The sequence below is a fragment of the Lacerta agilis genome, chromosome 12, assembly GCF_009819535.1.
Source record: "Lacerta agilis isolate rLacAgi1 chromosome 12, rLacAgi1.pri, whole genome shotgun sequence".
Classification (NCBI taxonomy): Eukaryota; Metazoa; Chordata; class Lepidosauria; order Squamata; family Lacertidae; genus Lacerta; species Lacerta agilis.
In genome coordinates, this window is record NC_046323.1 from 8,041,554 (window position 1) to 8,058,634 (window position 17,081).

General features: G+C 42.3%; 1 protein-coding gene across 2 annotated transcripts in view; it reads left to right on the top strand.

Annotated features, from left to right (window-relative positions):
* TRANK1 (tetratricopeptide repeat and ankyrin repeat containing 1) overlaps window positions 1–17,081 on the top strand; it is a 47,168-nt gene that overhangs the window by 17,487 nt on the left and 12,600 nt on the right. For both annotated transcript variants that reach the window (XM_033164902.1, XM_033164903.1), the window contains exons 8-18: window positions 533–664; window positions 1,941–2,111; window positions 4,087–4,248; window positions 6,312–6,566; window positions 7,765–7,941; window positions 9,318–12,284; window positions 13,503–13,702; window positions 14,154–14,291; window positions 14,806–14,949; window positions 15,560–15,716; window positions 16,380–16,468. In XM_033164902.1, the coding sequence (XP_033020793.1) occupies window positions 533–664; window positions 1,941–2,111; window positions 4,087–4,248; window positions 6,312–6,566; window positions 7,765–7,941; window positions 9,318–12,284; window positions 13,503–13,702; window positions 14,154–14,291; window positions 14,806–14,949; window positions 15,560–15,716; window positions 16,380–16,468 (4,592 nt within the window). The remainder of the gene's footprint in view (window positions 1–532; window positions 665–1,940; window positions 2,112–4,086; window positions 4,249–6,311; window positions 6,567–7,764; window positions 7,942–9,317; window positions 12,285–13,502; window positions 13,703–14,153; window positions 14,292–14,805; window positions 14,950–15,559; window positions 15,717–16,379; window positions 16,469–17,081) is intronic.

Below are 17,081 nucleotides of genomic sequence, written 5' to 3' on the forward strand. Positions count from 1 at the left end.
GAATCACATACAGGAACTTTAAAATATATATACACAAAGAAACAACAATTAAACTCATAGGCTGATTGTATGTGTGTATATGTAAAATCTAGAATTTCCTCCTGTTAAAGTACTCCTTGAAGCACTGCTGCCAAAAACTCGGCTACCCCCGCAGTCACCCCTTGGTCAATGTCAGAGAGACAGAATCCAACACTTCCACCATGCTGTGGTTTCAAACCATCCAAAAGGGGGGACAACACGTGTTCACACGCAGCGTACTGTGTAGTGGACAATAAAAGAGAATATGCTCTACAGTGTCCAGGACATTCAGGGAACATCCTCAGTATCTCTTGTTTCTGGGAATATTCTGATACAAAATCTATATTCTATTGATTCTTTCCTATACACCAGCTAGACTAGATAAAGCCAAGCAGGGGAAATAAATTATATTGCAAAGATACTTTGCTATCCTTTTTTATATATTCTGGAAAGGTTAAGCACAGTCTTCCCCTTAAACTGATGGCATATACTTTTCTTCTCTTTAATTATTTAGATGGAAACCACCTTTTCAGATGGTTATTGAATTGTAAGCCTGAACTGAAGGATCTTATCAACCAACAAAATGAAGAGGGGGCCACAGTTCTCCACGTTGTAGCATATCATTCAGTTGGATATCCTTTGAAAAGTAAGTGAATAGTTCAGTGTGTGTGTGTGTGTGTGTGTGTGTGTGTGTTTAGGTAACCTGGTTTTTGCACAACGCAATATCTTGCTAGTTTAATTCTTGTTCTCCTGTTCTTTTTATAGAAATCCTAGAAAGGGCTAAGGGCTAACGGTGGGTAACATTGTGCTTTTAACAGAGACCGGCTTTTGTGCTGCTGCATTTTGAACAGAATAATCAAACTAGGAATCGGCTTTCCCTGAGACCATCTCTAGTGGACATATTCTCATAGAATTGTAGCATGATAGTTTCTGCAAGTTTTATTTTGCCCACGAGGTGGCAGTGGGAAAACAAGTGTCTGTTCCAGCGTCAAGAGTAGGCTTCTAATTCATTTACAGTGCAATCCTAGGTAGATCTACTCAGAAATAAGCTTCATTGAGTTCAGTGGGGCTTACTCCTAGGTAAGTGGGTTGGCAGTAGTAAGCACCATCGTGTTAATGGAAGAGATTTTCCCAGAGCCACTTGGGTGACTGAAAAGTTGGAATAACATGAGTAATAAATACACAGCTGTCGCAGAAAGGGAATGAATAATGGGATAAAGACGTGCTCAGGAAGGACTGTATTTCACTAATAGAACAACGGCTCTGGGCGTAGAAGGTCCCAGAATCAGTGGGACCATTTAAACCTAGGAGTTCCATAAGATTGGAGCCACCATTGAAAAGCAATAATTTTGTGCTCCCAGTATTTTTGAAATGACAATTTGTATTGCTTTGTAGTAGTCTTGTGAAGGAGCAGGGAAGCAGGTGTCCTGTTGGCTTCCTGTCTTGCAATCCTTTTCGAGATTGAAGGGGAGAAACTAAGCATCTATCTGTTCCATTTGAAAAATGCACCTCCCGGTATATTCCTCTTTTTATTTATTTATTTATCAGTCTAGTGGGCACCCAAAATGTGAATGCTCCACCATATATTTCTGAGCCCAAATTGGTGACCTGGGAACTTTTCGCAGTTTTTGTTATCCCCTTTTCCCTGTTTTTGTTATCCCCTTTTCCCTGTGTGACAGACCAGGGGTAGATGAATGAGTGGTGTGTTTTGATGTTTCTGGCAAGCATGGATTGCAGCAATGAGTTACTCATTGGTTGCTCTTTGGACCGGTTTCAGAACTGCTGCATACGAGCGCCACACACTTCTCAGAGGTTCTTCCTTCCTGCAAGTGTCAAATCACAAAGCTGAAGTCATGACGTGAAGCCTGTTGTGATTCAAGTCAAGAATATTGCAGACTCCTTTTATTTGTTTTGTATTTCAGATCTAATAGAAAATGTGGTGATGCTTCTAAACGCCGGGGTGGATCCAAAGATCTGTGATGCCCAGTCCAGGTCTGCTATGGATATCTTGAAAAAACACAAGAAGTTCAGGGTTGTAGATATAATCAGCAAGCACATGGAAAGATGTAATGTACACCGGGATGAGTCACCAGGTACTTCAGAGGCAGGCCTGCTTGTTCAGTTCAGTAATAACCCTCACTTGGCAAAAGTGTCCTCTTTGTTTTCTAGGTTGGGTCTCCATCTGTGGCTGGACTACAACGCCCATCATTCACACCTAGCAGGACCAGCGGTCCGGGATGATGGGAACTGTAGTCCAAAAACAGCTGGAAACCCTGCTGTAGATGTAACACTTAACCATTATTCAAGGACTGGGTGTCGTGATCATTTTGCTCCTCTCCATCTCTCTGTTAATTTCATCCATGTCCCAACTTCCCACCCCTAACCATGGTTTCCTGTTACGTTTTTGCAAAGTGCTTTTGTCGCCAAAGCTTTGAAACTGGGCTTTGATACTGGAAACCCAAAGCTACTACACACTATGACAGCTATCAGTGCAGAGGTGAGACAAGCATACATAGGCCGAGGAGATTTGTGCAATCCTTCGGGCTTGTGTGCCCACTACTGTACTAATATCTCACCAGTTGAGCAACAGGGCTGCATGGAGACGTTGTTTTGGTTGATACATAAAATTGTGTGTTGTTATGTGCTAGTGATGGAGCAGTCCCCTTAAGCTCTTTTGGGAAAATCTGGGGTTCCTCTGAAACTTTTCAGGTCATCTTCAGAGAGAAGACGCCAGACACTCTTCTCTGAAAGAATCTCGCTTGCTCCTACAATTCACAGCGGCTGAGAAGTGTTGGGGGTGTATTCTAGGGCAGGGATGGCCCTCCAGGTTTTTCAAGACTCCCGTCATCTCTGAGCACTGGCTGGGGCAGATGGGAGTCTAAAAACATCTGGAGAGGCCCAGGTTCCTCAGTCCTATTCCAGGGCATGCTCTTTGGTTATGGGTCCAGTGCTGGGGCCCAACAATTATCTACAGTGGTACCTCGAGTTACAAACGCCTCAGGTTACAAACGCCGCTAACCTGGAAGAGTTACCTCGAGTTGAGAACTTTGCCCCAGGATGAGAACAAAAATCGTGTGTCGGCAGTGCAGCAGCAGCAAGAGGCCCCATTAGCGAAAGCACACCCTTGTTAAGAACAGTTTCAGGTTAAGAACGGACCTCCAGAATGAGTTAAGTTTGTAACTAGAGGTACCACTGTATTTGTTTAGTTGTTTAGTCGTGTCCGACTCTTCTTGACCCCATGGACCAGAGCATGCCAGGCACTCCAGTCTTCCACTGCCTCCCGCAGTTTGGTCAAACTCATGTTGGTAGCTTCGAGAACACTGTCCAACCATCTTGTCCTCTGTCGTCCCCTTCCTCTTGTGCCCTCAGTCTTTCCCAACATCAGGGTCTTTTCCAGGGAGTCTTCTTTTCTCATGAGGTGGCCAAAGTGTTGGAGCCTCAGCTTCAGGATCTGTCCTTCCAGTGAGCACTCAGGGCTGATTTCCTTAAGAATGGATAGGTTTGGTCTTCTTGCAGTCCATGGGACTCTCAAGAGTCTCCTCCAGCACCATAATTCAAAAGCATCAATTCGGTGTTCAGCCTTCTATATGGTCCAGCTCTCACTTCCATACATCACAACTATCTATAGGCAACACAGAAGAGTTATGTGTCCAACAGAAAGAGTTATCCAAGAATGTTTCCTAGAATTTTCTACAGGATTTCCAAGGCACATTACATTGATGTGTTCCTGAAGAGAAAAACAACAACAGTCCCATGGCATAGCAATTAAAATATGTAACCCTTTTTAAATGGCATGATTATATAAGCAGGATTATATGCATGAGGTATTATCCCAAGCTGCCTCTTTCAAGATGGTTACAGCAGAAGATTTTGGATGACGGGAAAATTTGAAAACCACTGGTCTTTGGGAAATATATGGCTATTGGAAGCAGAAATGTTGTGCCACTTTACTATTGATTTTTTCCTTCATATCCCCTTATCATGGATTGCAGATCCATGAGCTCTGTTCCGTCGAGAAAGGAGAGAGAGAAAATGTCTCAGAAAGGTTTTCAATGTTGTTCCCCACAGAGCAGACCGAAAGCACAGCCCCTGTAGACAGCGTTGCCTTGCTTCATGATGCTTTTGAGCAGTTTGTGAGGTTTTGTCGTTCAGAAAACAGAGTGCATAACATCGGTGTATTGAGGCATGAAAAAGTTCAGCGGCTTCTGAACCTGCTGAATTCAATAAGAGGTAAGCATGTTTCATTCTCAGTATCTGATATATGCCAGGGACGTGTTTGAATCATTTCTGACACACAAGGATGGAGGAGGAGGAGGAGGAGTTTGGATTTGATATCCCGCTTTTCACTACCCGAAGGAGTCTCAAAGCGGCTAACATTCTCCTTTCCCTTCCTCCCCCACAACAAACACTCTGTGAGGTGAGTGGGGCTGAGAGACTTCAGAGAAGTGTGACTAGCCCAAGGTCACCCAGCAGCTGCATGTGGAGGAGTGGAGACGCGAACCCGGTTCCCCAGATAACGAGTCTACCACTCTTAACCACTACACCACACTGGCTCTCAGAATGACTTGGAAACCAAGTAAAATGTTTGCTATAAATGCCAATCCTCCACTACTTAATATTTCTAGAACTTGAGCGTTTGTGTGCTTCATCTAAATACAGGTAACATATTTTGGCAGTTGTTCAAGTCTTGCTGCACCTTGTCCCCTGCTGCTGTATGTAGGAAATTAGCACACCGGGGGATATTTTACATAGGAGCAGTTTGAAATACAATACTCTGCTTGCTATCTACTTGAACGTTCTGAAGGCTGAATATCTACTAATCCATTTTAACTGCTTTGTTTTCCTCTCCTGATGTGCTCCATAAAACCCCAGACTGACAGCTGCAGTCCTGATGCATGTCCACTTTTGGTCTTCAGAGGGATCAGCATATCAGATAGAAAGTCTTAATTGCAGAGCATTTATATTGTCCTCTAGGTGGCAAAAGTTGTCCAGTTGGATATTTTAATGTGCTGTGAAAACTGATTTTCTGTGAAAGGTAACCAACTGAGTCGAGGAACATAGAGAATTGTATCGCATCATTGGATTAACAAAAGAAAAGCACTTGTAGCTCCTGCCTCACTTAGAAGCCTTTCAGTGCCTGCCAGAAAGTTTGTGATCTACTGTTTGTAGCACATAGGAGGCACCAATGGAATCTTTCTGAGAAACAAAAGGGAAAACAATTATGTATTTTCATTGCCTTCTTCCTTTCTTAAATATATTCAGAACTAAAACGTCACATTGGCTATTTTGCAGGTTTATGGGGAGTTCAGTTTTTTCTTCCCTAGGTTTGTAGCTTTTTAAGTGCAAAACTGTGTTAAGTGTTTTGAGGAGGGCAATCAGTGCCCAACTTTCTCATACCTTTCTTGCGCTAATCAGCAATTTGTATGTCAACTCATTCAGTTGGAATTTAAATAAGATAGAAGTTGTGACATGTTATGGACAGAGCAGAAGGCAGAAGTGTTTTGGATTTTTCTGGAACAATAAAGAGTCGCCTTAAATTTCCACCATGTCTAAATCAGATTAGAATTTCCAGTTTACATCCAGGCCTACTCAGAATAAGCCCCACTGGGTTTGATTAGGTGAGCACAATATCCAGAAGAGATACATACATCACACACACACACCCCATGACTACTTTTCTGGAAAGCGGTTTAAAGTAATTTACAGTGGACTCTTGTGTTACGTTACCTTTGGGTAACGTAACTTTCGGGTTGCGAATGCGGCAAACCCGGAAGTGTATTCTTCATGGTTTCGCCGCATGCTCAGAAGTGGCGCCTCTACTTGCAGATTTTTCGGGGTACGTGCGAACCCCTGGAACGAATTACATTCTTATCCAGAGGGCCCACTGTATCTCTGTCTTTAATGTGCTCCACAAACACAGCACACTGTACATGCCAGCAGAAGCATAACAGTTCTCGGACAGCTGGAGGGAAACTTCCATACAACTAGGGAAAATGTGGGTAAAATGCTACCTCTTTTAATTGTTCTGAAAACTACATCAAAGGGAAGAAAGGGCATTTTAAAAAGCTAGGGAAAATAAGAAGGGAACAAATGAGAAGAAAGGAACTTGGATGGAACGAAACCATGGGGTGGCTTCAAGAGGTGTTGGTTGCGTGAAACAGGTTGCCCACCTCTAGACATGCAATACTCAAATCCGAAGTGCCCAAGGAATTTGTTATTTTAGTCGAGTGTATTTCCAAAGATCTTGTTACTTTTGCTGGGCATAATGGCAGCCTTATTTTTACTACTTTCAGAAATTCCCGAAGAAATAGTTTGTGACATTCCTCCTGCATGTGCCAGCAGTTTCATAAAGTTGTTGCTGCAGAAGCAAAGGTGGCATGAAGTTATGCTGTTGCTGACCCGAAAAACCACAGGGAATATGAGGCCGGGAGACGGCCTTATTAAGAACTGTAATCTTTCGGACGTTGACATTGGCACTGTCTTGAAAGACATAAACAGGTCAGATGGGCGACGGCTGCATCTCGTGAGATGCTTGATCCAGAGGGGAGGTGAGCATTCACAGATACCAAACTTTCCTTGAAGATCTGAATATCTTTGTTCTTGAGTTAAACTAACGCCAGTCTATCTCTTCTGCCTTTTTTTTTTTTTTTTTTTTGAAATACAGTCATACCTTGGAAGTCGAACAGAGTCTGTTCGACTTCCAAAGCGTTTGAAAACCAAAGTGCGGCTTCTGGTTGGCTGCAGTAAGCTCCTGCAGCCAATCGGAAACCATAGAACCCACTTTGGACGTTCGGCTTCCAAAATAACGTTTGAAAACTGGAACAGTTACTTCTGGGTTTTGATTGTCCGGGAGCCAAAACGTTCGAGAACTAGGCTTTTTGAAACCCAAGGTACGACTGTAACTACAAATAGCCTTTTGTGGCTGCTGAACTATGGCGTGGAAAAGCCGTGGTATTGTGTTGCATAATAAGATGACGCTTTATGTGAGCAGAGGGTGACCAAAATTGGTGGCAGAGGCTTGGTGGTGTGGGGTACAATCAAGCGACATTGAATTGTGATGCTATGAGCTTGATGTACCCATCCTTGGGTTTAACTTGATTGTAGATGGCTGCAGGAACATTAAGAAGCTAGGAATTACTGCAGTACAGGGCGTTAAGGACCCATAGTGCCCCCATGGAAATAAACTTTGCTTTTGAACTGTTATGAGAAAGAAACAGAACCCGTGTATAAGGGAAAATAAAGTGGGGGGGGGACCCCAAAACTGTATATTTTGCAAAGTTGTTATTGTACTTCACAAGATCTTAACCTATTATAGTATTTGTAAAGAGTGAATTCCAAATAGCATTGAATCTGTCCATGACAAGTCTGTGTTTATATGCAAGTTGTTCATATGTTGCGAGTTTGTGTAAGTCTTTAATCCAATTGTGAAAGGGAGCCGCATTTTTATTAAGCCTGCCTTAAGCTTAAGAGAGAGGCTCCCATAATGCTTTCCATACCTCTGCCCTGTTTATCATGGGGCTGCGCTATGAAAAGTTGCCCTTTCATCTCATTCTCCCCTCCAACCTAAATGCTAGTAGGCAAAGGGCGGCTTGCATGCAGTCGTAGCGAAATCCTTGTTGTTTAATCTCACAAGCTTCTGTGGGTGCATTGTGCCTTTTCTAGAAATGTTGGAATTTAGCTGTTGTTTCTCCGATCCACGGTAACATGCGCTTGTAATCTTGGTATTTGTAACATCATTTTCCAAAGCGTCACCTGAGGGAAGTGGAGCAAGCCATGAAAAACCACTTCAGAGATGTTTAAAGAGCAATGATTTTGAGCTGGCCTCTGTGCTCCTGAGCTCTGGTGCAAATCCACGCCATATATCCATGGTAGAAGGCGATACCCCTCTACATGCTGCGTTGTCCATTTATTTTGATAAGAAAGGTAAGGACTTTGACTTGGTATTTTTGTTGGTGGTGGTGGTTTATTGAAATAGTTTATAACCTTCATCAACCATGTTGACGGCAGCTTCTCCTGCCATCCTCTCACCATTGCAAAGTCAGTGGCGTGTGCAAAACCATCAGAAAGGGGATGGGAACGTTCCATAGCTCAGTGTAGAGTCCATTTAAAAAAATTTATTATTCCACTTATACCCCCACCTTTCAGCTAAGGAGCTCCAGGAGGCATACACAGGTCGCCCCCTCCCCATTTTTATCCTCACAATGACCCTGTGCAGGAGTTTAGGCTGAGAGGCAGTGGCTGGCCCAAGGTTCACCAGTGAGCAAGGATCTGAACCCTGGTTTCCTAGGTCTTTGTCCACCACTCTAACCACTACCCCATACTGCCCCCCCCAACGATTTCTATTCGGAAGAATTGTGGGAAGCAAATCGTAAGAAGAATCTCTGCCAAAGAACCCAGAGAGTTTGCTGCCAGTCGAAATAGGCAACGTGGGGTTCCATGAACAGAGTCTGATGAAACCTCCTACATCATGTGTAATATTCATTAGTTCTTTCGAATATCAAAGCGCACAACGTGGCACTTTTTATTCTCCTTTCTGTCCTGTCTTAGAGTACAGCTACCTCATTTGGAAGCTTTACCTGAACAGTTAAGTATAAAATTCAACAGAGCCGAGAGCTTCAGCCAAGTTAATTAGGAACAAATGAGCCATAGCATTGTGTGGAGAATCTATACGCTGGTGATGACAGATGGGAGTAAAATGGGAACACGGGGACAACCTGTAGTGTATGCAGAGTGCAGCTCTTGAAGCACCCTTTCTCTTCTTCCACCCCACCCCCTTCCGAAAAGGAAGAAATATTCCTTAAGGTGGGTCAAAATGATTTTTTTTTTTAAAAAAAGTCACCTAACACCCCCTAGATCAGGCATCCCCAAACTCGGCCCTCCAGCTGTTTTGGGACTGCAACTCCCATCATCCCTAGCTAACAGGACCAGTGGTCAGGGATGATGGGAATTGTAGTCCCAAAACAGCTGGAGGGCCAAGTTTAGGGATTCCTGCCCTAGATCAAGAGATTGCAGAACTCTGAACTTGTTCCAAGGCTGTGGAGAATTCCTTCTGCTTGGAATGAAATATCTGCCCTCCATAGCTTTCTCTCAGGCCAGGAAATTGTATTGTATCTGGTAGGCAGCATCTCATTAGAAGTAAGTTAAACTTGAAGGATGGAAACAGAGATGGTTATGAACCGCTTTGAGCATTGTACAGTAGGGATAAAAAGGATCAACTTTAATCTAAAATATTACTGTGGCTTGTGTGAATGGAAATACAAAACTTAATTTTGTATGTTTTGTTTTTTCTCTCTCTGTAGACGAGAATGGCTTGCATTTATTGAGTCACCTTCTAGAATTGTACGATTCAGATCCATCCAAGTTTTCGTATCTTAGTCCCAATAGGCAAGACAAGAATGGGAACACAGTCATGCACATTATTTTTCAGAAAAACCTAACAAAGCACGTTAAGAAAATGTTAGGCTTGCTTGCAAAGTTTGAAATTAACTTGAATTTAAAAAATAAATCTGGCAGAGATGTGCGTCACAGAATAAAAAAAAATGATCCAATGCTTATAGCTTGGAATGAAGCTGTGGCTGAGAACAAGAAGAGGTCCCGACATGATGCAACAGGGCAACAAACTAAAATACCGAAATCCAATTCGGCTTGCGGCAAGTCAGAGCCCAAAAATTCAACCCATTCTTCAGATGCACAGTCATCTAAAATGCCACCTGAAGAACTGCTGCCAGACACAGAACGTAATCGATGTGCTGTTTCCCATGAAGAGGGAGAGGCAGAAGTTGCTGTAGTTCAAAGCTCATCTTTCAGAGATACCAATAAGCCATTGACTCTGCGAGATTGCCTTGTGCAAGCAATCACACAGTTAATCCAAAAACTTGCACTGAATGAAGTCTCAACAGAAGTGAACTCAGTGGCATCCCAAGTACCAAAGCAGCCACCTTCCATGACTAGGGTTGCAGATGACAAGAGTGAATACCGGCAGGCATGTGCCCATGAGGCTTCTAATGCTTGCCCAGACCAAGATGAATTGGGGGAGAAGGCGCAGAGTGAGCTTGAGAAGGCCACAGCAGAAGAGGAGGAAGACCCTGAAGTCAACAGACAGCTTCAGGAAATTGAGACGTGGCTTCAGGACTTTGATAATATGACCTGGGAAATAGAGTGCACCTCCGAGGTGCTTAAGAAATTAGGAGACAAAAGCTTCCCTCACCATATGAAGAAGAAAGTAGTATTGGCAATTCAGCAGCTAGGAAACGGCGAATGGACCAAAGGTCTGCAAAAGAGGCTGAAACATTTGAAAGGTGACATTCAGCTCTACGAGGCGAAGTTGGACAAAGGGGCCAGGCTGCTTTGGGAGCTTGCCATAGACTTTTCCCCTCGCTGTAGCGAGGCTGCGGAAAAGATAATAGAGAATGAGAATTCCACGCACCCCACGGAAAAAACTGGGAGGGTTTACACAGAAATCATTAGGATATGGGACATTGTGCTTGATCACTGCAAACTCAACCGAGCCATTGACCGCGCTGTCGACCGTGCCGTTGACCTTGCTGTTGACCGTGCCGTTGACCTTGCTGTTGAAAAGATATGTAAAGCATACAATCGTGGGCTGTCCTGTATTTTGAGGAAAAAGCTTAAAGGTATCAATGCCACTCCGATTTCTTCTAACTTGAATATACAAAAGCGCATTCCTCGCATATATGTTGAAGATACTAAGCCAGAAAAGTTAAAAGATCATGTCCTGCCTGAGTACTTTCCCCCAGCTAGTGCGGTGGAAACGGAATACAACATAATGAAATTTCACAGTTTCAGTACTAACATGGCACTTAATATCATCAGTGACATGACCACTGCTGTTGAATACCCCTTCAGAGTGGGCGAGTTAGAATATGCAGTCATTGACTTGAACCCCAGACCGTTGGAGCCAATCATCTTAATTGGACGGAGCGGAACTGGGAAGACTACTTGTTGCTTGTACAGGCTTTGGAAAAAGTTTTATTCTTACTGGGAGAAAGCAGAGTTGGCGGGAGGTCCCTTGCTTGTCAGACAGATGTGGCACAGATTGAAATTTAATATGCATTTTGAAAACAGCACTGAGGAGGAAGATAGTGAAAAGCAAGATGGCAGCGACCACACTGATTCATCTGAACTGGAAACATCTCTAAGTACAGATGAGCAAGAGCAGGATGAAGACGACCAGGGTTCAAATCTAGGGGACCCAGAAATGAATTTACGGTATGACTCTGATGAGGAACATGCTGCAGAAGAAACTGACAAACTGGAACACTTGCATCAGATCTTTGTTACTAAAAACCATGTTCTGTGCCAAGAAGTTCAGAGGAACTTCATTGAGCTTAGCAAGTCTTCAAAGGCAACTAGTCATTTCAAGCCCCTTGAAGCAAATGTTCACCGACTTCAGGATGTTAAAGACGAAAATTTTCCTCTCTTCCTCACATCCAGACAATTGCTGCTCCTCCTTGATGCCTCTATGCCTGAACCATTTTTTCTGAGGAATGAAGACGGAAGTCTGAAGCGCACCATTGCTGGGTGGTCTACTAAAGAAGATCTCGCCATCTCAAATTGGCAGGAGGAAGAGGAAGACGTTGACATTGAAGTAGATTATGATGAGGATGAAAAGGTTGCAGAAGTCCATATTAGAGAGAGTGATCCTCGAGTCTTTGTGACTTACGGTGTATTTGCTAATGAAATCTGGCCCAAAATGGTAAAAGGCAAATGTCCCTACAACCCAGCGTTAGTTTGGAAAGAAATAAAATCTTTCTTGAAAGGGTCTTTTGAGGCTTTAAGCAGCCACCAAGGCATACTTACAGAAGAGGAATACAAAAAACTAGGACGGAAGAGGTCCCCAAACTTCAAAGAAGACCGTAGCGAAATTTATCAACTCTTCAGCCTTTACCAACAAATAAGATCACAAGGAAATTACTTTGATGAAGAAGATGTCTTGCACAAATTGTCTCAAAGACTCTTAAAGCTCAGTGATCTACCATGGTGCATCCATGAGCTTTATGGGGACGAAATTCAGGATTTCACCCAGGCAGAGCTAGCATTGTTAATGAAATGCATTGATGACCCGAATGCGATGTTCCTGACTGGTGACACAGCACAGAGCATTATGCAAGGAGTTGCTTTTCGTTTCAGTGACTTGAAGTCGCTTTTCCACTATGCTAGCAAAAACTCTGCTGACAAGAAGCAGAGTATTGTTAGAAAACCAAAAAGGATATACCAGCTTTATCAGAACTACAGATCTCATTCAGGTATCAAAATCTTAAATCTATATACATACATTACATGGGGTGGGCTGAGGAGACAGAGGTTTAAAAGAGTGGATAGCTGTACTCCATTAAGCTAAAGTTCCTTAAAAGTATTCCAGTTGAACAACCTAGAACAGTGGTTCCCAATTGGTGGTCTGTGGACCCCAAGGGGTTTGTGTAAGCCACCCAGAGGGTCTGTGACACCATTCACATAACAAAAACTACCATAAAAATATCGTTTTTAAAAGTAGGGGGTTTATGGATTGGCTTTTGAAAAACAGGGTCCACAGTACCTAGCTAACTGAGAACCACTGATCTAGAATGAAAACGATAATTTCCAGGCTGAATGAGAATTTATTTTAGTTTGTACAGATATCCTCTGCAGTCTTATACTGAAGCACTGCTTTACAGAGGATTTTCCTGTAATTCTGCCGTTTGACCTGTGTGATTTCTCTTACCCATCTTTGCAACAGTTCTCTGATGCGGGCTTGTGATTATGGCATTTCTTGAATGGAGAAAAGAGGTGGAGAACCATTGCTCCCAGTAAAGCCATGGCTGATCTGGAAGTTGGCCCTGGTCCACGGTCACACAGACAACATACAATTAAAGCACTATTTTAACAGTCCTGGAGAATCCCGAAGACTATAGGCTTTTTTGTTTTGTTTTTAAGGATGCTGACATTGCAGAGCAACAATTCCCAGCACCCATAACAAACTACAGTTCCAAAGATTCTCCAAGACTGTTGAAGTAGTATAATAGTGTTTTAAATACATGGCGTAGATGTAACCCAAATCAATCCCACATGACTTCTTGCAGAACCGTTGAGGCTTTTGGTAACTGATGGTCATAGCTGCTGTTGTGCAGAGTTGGATACTGGCACCAGCTTGGGTTGGTTCCTTAGGGTCTAAAGCGGTATTCCGTGATACCCACTTCTGTGCACCTTTCTGCCCCTTAACATGAGTTTATCAGAAATGTGGAAGGAGGATATATGACTCGACCATGTTCTGCCCTTCTGTGTCCCCTCATGTGACCACCCTCGATGAAGCAGCTTTTAAGCCATAGCTGTAAAACAGCTTTGTGTCCCAGCTGTAGTTTTGAGTCAGGCATTTGCTAACTTTTCAAGATGAATATTGTTCTTTCAGTTACCCTTTTATTTTGTTTCCCACCGGAGAGAAGACAGCTTTTAATAGGTCAATTCTACTTGCTCATTATCATTTGCAGGTATTCTCCACTTGGCCTCGGGGGTTGTTGAATTGCTTCAGTACTATTTCCCAGAATCCTTTGATCGTCTTCCTAGGGATTCAGGCCTCTTTGATGGGCCCAAACCCACCGTCTTGGAATCTTGCAGTGTTAGCGATTTGGCAATTCTGCTGAGAGGCAACAAAAGAAAAACACAGCCGATAGAGTTTGGAGCGCATCAGGTAGGCTTTTCTCAGCATATAATGTTCTGTACCAGATCAGAACGTTGCAGTTTTCACTATTGTAAATGACAGTGTGCCGTCTTGAGTTCTTTGAACAGCTTTTCAGAATGTTAATAAAACTAAGCAGGTCTGTAGTAAGTGAGAAGTCCACTTGTTTTTCTTGTTTATTCATTTGGGAGCATCAGAATACATTGCACTTGTAAATTATGGGCACCAGGTCTGAATCTTTCAGCCCTAATTTCAGATGGAGGTGTGGAAGCTGTTCCTGGATAACTACAATAACCTAGGCACCTAAATGAGGCTATTCTTCTCAGTGATAGGATCTGTCTAGGCTTATCGATCACCAGAATCTGAAGACCTAGATTCAACTTCAGGCAACTTTCTACTTGTTGCGTTATCTTCATGGGTTGCTGTGGTTTTGGTGATCTAATGTTTCCCATTTTGATTGTAGGTGATTCTCGTAGCAAATGAAATAGCAAAGGATAAGATCCCCGAGGAACTTAGTTTAGCTCTTGTGCTCACAATTTACGAAGCAAAAGGATTGGAATTTGATGATGTGCTCCTTTACAACTTTTTCACAGATTCAGAGGTATGTAAAATAGAGAGAGAGAGACTGGATATCATTCGTTTCTCTTTAGGGGAGAGCTCAGCAACTCAAATAGGCCAGGTTGACTTGTCGTCCTTTGTTCCTCCTAATAACAATATGTTCTTTTATCTGCTGGTTTGATTTCCATCACATGTGCTTGTTTGTACTAAATGTTCCCCCCCCCCCCAATATATCACATCTTAATTTATAGAATATATTGAGGACTAGTGAAGACGTTGACCCCAAGTAAATTGTTTTGGAAACACTTGACAAACGAGTTCCACTTAGCTTATAGCTGGAGTCATTTTCATATCTGGGATTGGATAAGGGATTTTTGCCCAAGACAGAGGGTTTCTTTGTTTCCTTGCACTGTGTGCTTTTGCTCACTGATTTGAAGATTCTGGGTTGTTTTGCTTTCTGAGGTTGACTTGAAATGTGAGTAAAATTGAAAACTTGGTTACAGCTTTCTGGGTGCAGTAGTGGTATTATAGCTATGGTTTTCTGCCCCCCCCCTTAGGCTTACAAAGAATGGAAAATAATTTCTTCTTTCAAACCTCCCTCTCCTTTACCTGAAGAAACCAAAATGGTCATTGAAACGCCCTTGGAGAAAGTTGCTGATGCTCAAGGGAAACTTCCTGTTCTGAATCCAGAAATGTACAAGGTGATTACAAAATAAAACCAGAAGCAATCATTATGTCCCTATTTTTAAATCAGCCTGCAGAATAAATAAAGAATACATATGAATCTCTAAATAGATAACATCCCAATCTTTGAGGACTAACCGAAGATATTGCATTGTAATGCGTTTTTAATCTTTCATCCATTGTCTTAAATTGGATACAAATTGTGCTAATAAAAGTACATTCCAAGTTTCGCTTAAGTATCTTAGCGTCCAAGAGAACTACAATATTGCCCTTCTTTCCTGGGTTACACATAAAAATTGCTGATTGGTGGGTAGGCAAGTTAATATGTGAACCTCAAGCCTATAATGAGGTTTTGAACATGCACACCAAATTACCTGCTGATTTCTCAGGCTTCTGGGAAAATAATTGTATTATAAACAAGCAGTGAATTCCAAACAGGCAAGTTTAAACCAAAGGCCACACTTGGCTTGGCAATCTAATGCCATGTTAGGTTCACTAGTAGATTTATTTTGATTTCCGCGTCATACAGTTTGATTTATCTTGATGAAACATTAGTCCGAATGTATTTAGCTGCAGCACTGCTTTTTATGATAGTCTTTTGCACATATATCAACATTGTATTCCTAGATGCTTAATGGAGAGCTAAAGCAGTTATATACTGCTATTACAAGGGCCAGAGTCAATCTGTGGATCTTTGACGAAAACAGTGACAGGCGCGCACCTGCATTTCGATATTTCATCAAGCGAGAACTCGTTCAGGTTGTCAAAACAGAGGAAGATAAAGGTAAGGTCTATGCTACAAAATTCTGCAAACGAGACTGTCTCATGATCAACATTTGATTTTTGCATAGAAGGTGCAAATAATCAAGGAAGGAGAAATTTATGCTCAAATGTTTTTTTAGTGCCTACATTTTAGGAAATTCGCAATGGCTTCACTAATGTTAGGGCTAGTTTAATGAGCTTAAAAACAGCCTTCCTGTTTTTAACTGCAGTGTCCATCCTCCCCAACCAATATGGCCAAAGGTCAGGGATGATGGAAGTTGTAATTCAACAACATTTGGCAGACACCAGGTTGGGGAAGTCTGACTTAAAAAGATCTGTGTCTAATATATCTCTGGTTTCTTCTTATCTCTGTCTCTTCAAGAGTTCCTTGGAACCAACTCACAGCTGACTGCAACGCTAATGAATTTAAACATACTAGGAAAGCATTGGCTAAAGCTGTCACATATCCAAGGACATTTATATCTGTGCTCAACAGTTAGCTTTGTCAGAGGGCCACTTTGAGAAGGGGATGTGAGTTGGGGAACCAACTTCCCATTTTCTCCACTCCAAAGCAGGCTTACAGTCAAGAGAACTGCTCAGATGACTGAATTAAAAGTGAGCTGAGCTGATGTCACAAGAATTTTAACAGTGCAACAATTCCTTCCATCCTTGTTTTGCCTCCTAGATTTCGATGACAGCATGTTTGTTAAAACCTCAACTCCAGAAGAATGGATTGCGCAAGGAGAATATTATGCAAAGCATCAGTGTTGGAAGGTAAATTCACAGCCTTGCTTAAAAGGGAGGGCATTTTAGGAAAAATACATTAATGCTGGCAATGAAACATAGAAGTGAAATTGCAAACAAACAAACAAACAAACAACAATACAGAATAGAATTATGCTAACCCGTGTACCTGTAGAGCTTTTCTGGGGAGGGGCAGGCTTCTGCTAGGGTGGGGCAGAACCTCATTTAATTGGGTATTTTCTTGATGCTTTTCAATAATTTTGCAGATGAGGCATGGCAAAATTCCATGGGTGTGGCCCCTCTCATTCACAACTGGGAACACACCTGCAAATCCTGTTGAGTCGCTATGTTTAAGTCTGTATGCCCTGTTGATGCTTGCTGTACTTAAAATGGTGTTTTTTTTCTTTTTTTGCAGTGCAACACAAAGGCTTATTTTTGTTGCTTTCATTGGTAAAGTGTCACTCAGTGAAAACTATATAGCAAGTAGACCGATAGTTGTGGAACTAAATTCACATTTTGTCTTTGTTGTCATGTACCAGTGTGTCATAGCTGAATTGGCACCATTTCGAGAAATGCTTAAGAATTAAGGCTAGATCCATTGCTGCTTTTGTTTTTTTAACCCAGTAGTTTAATTAACCAAATG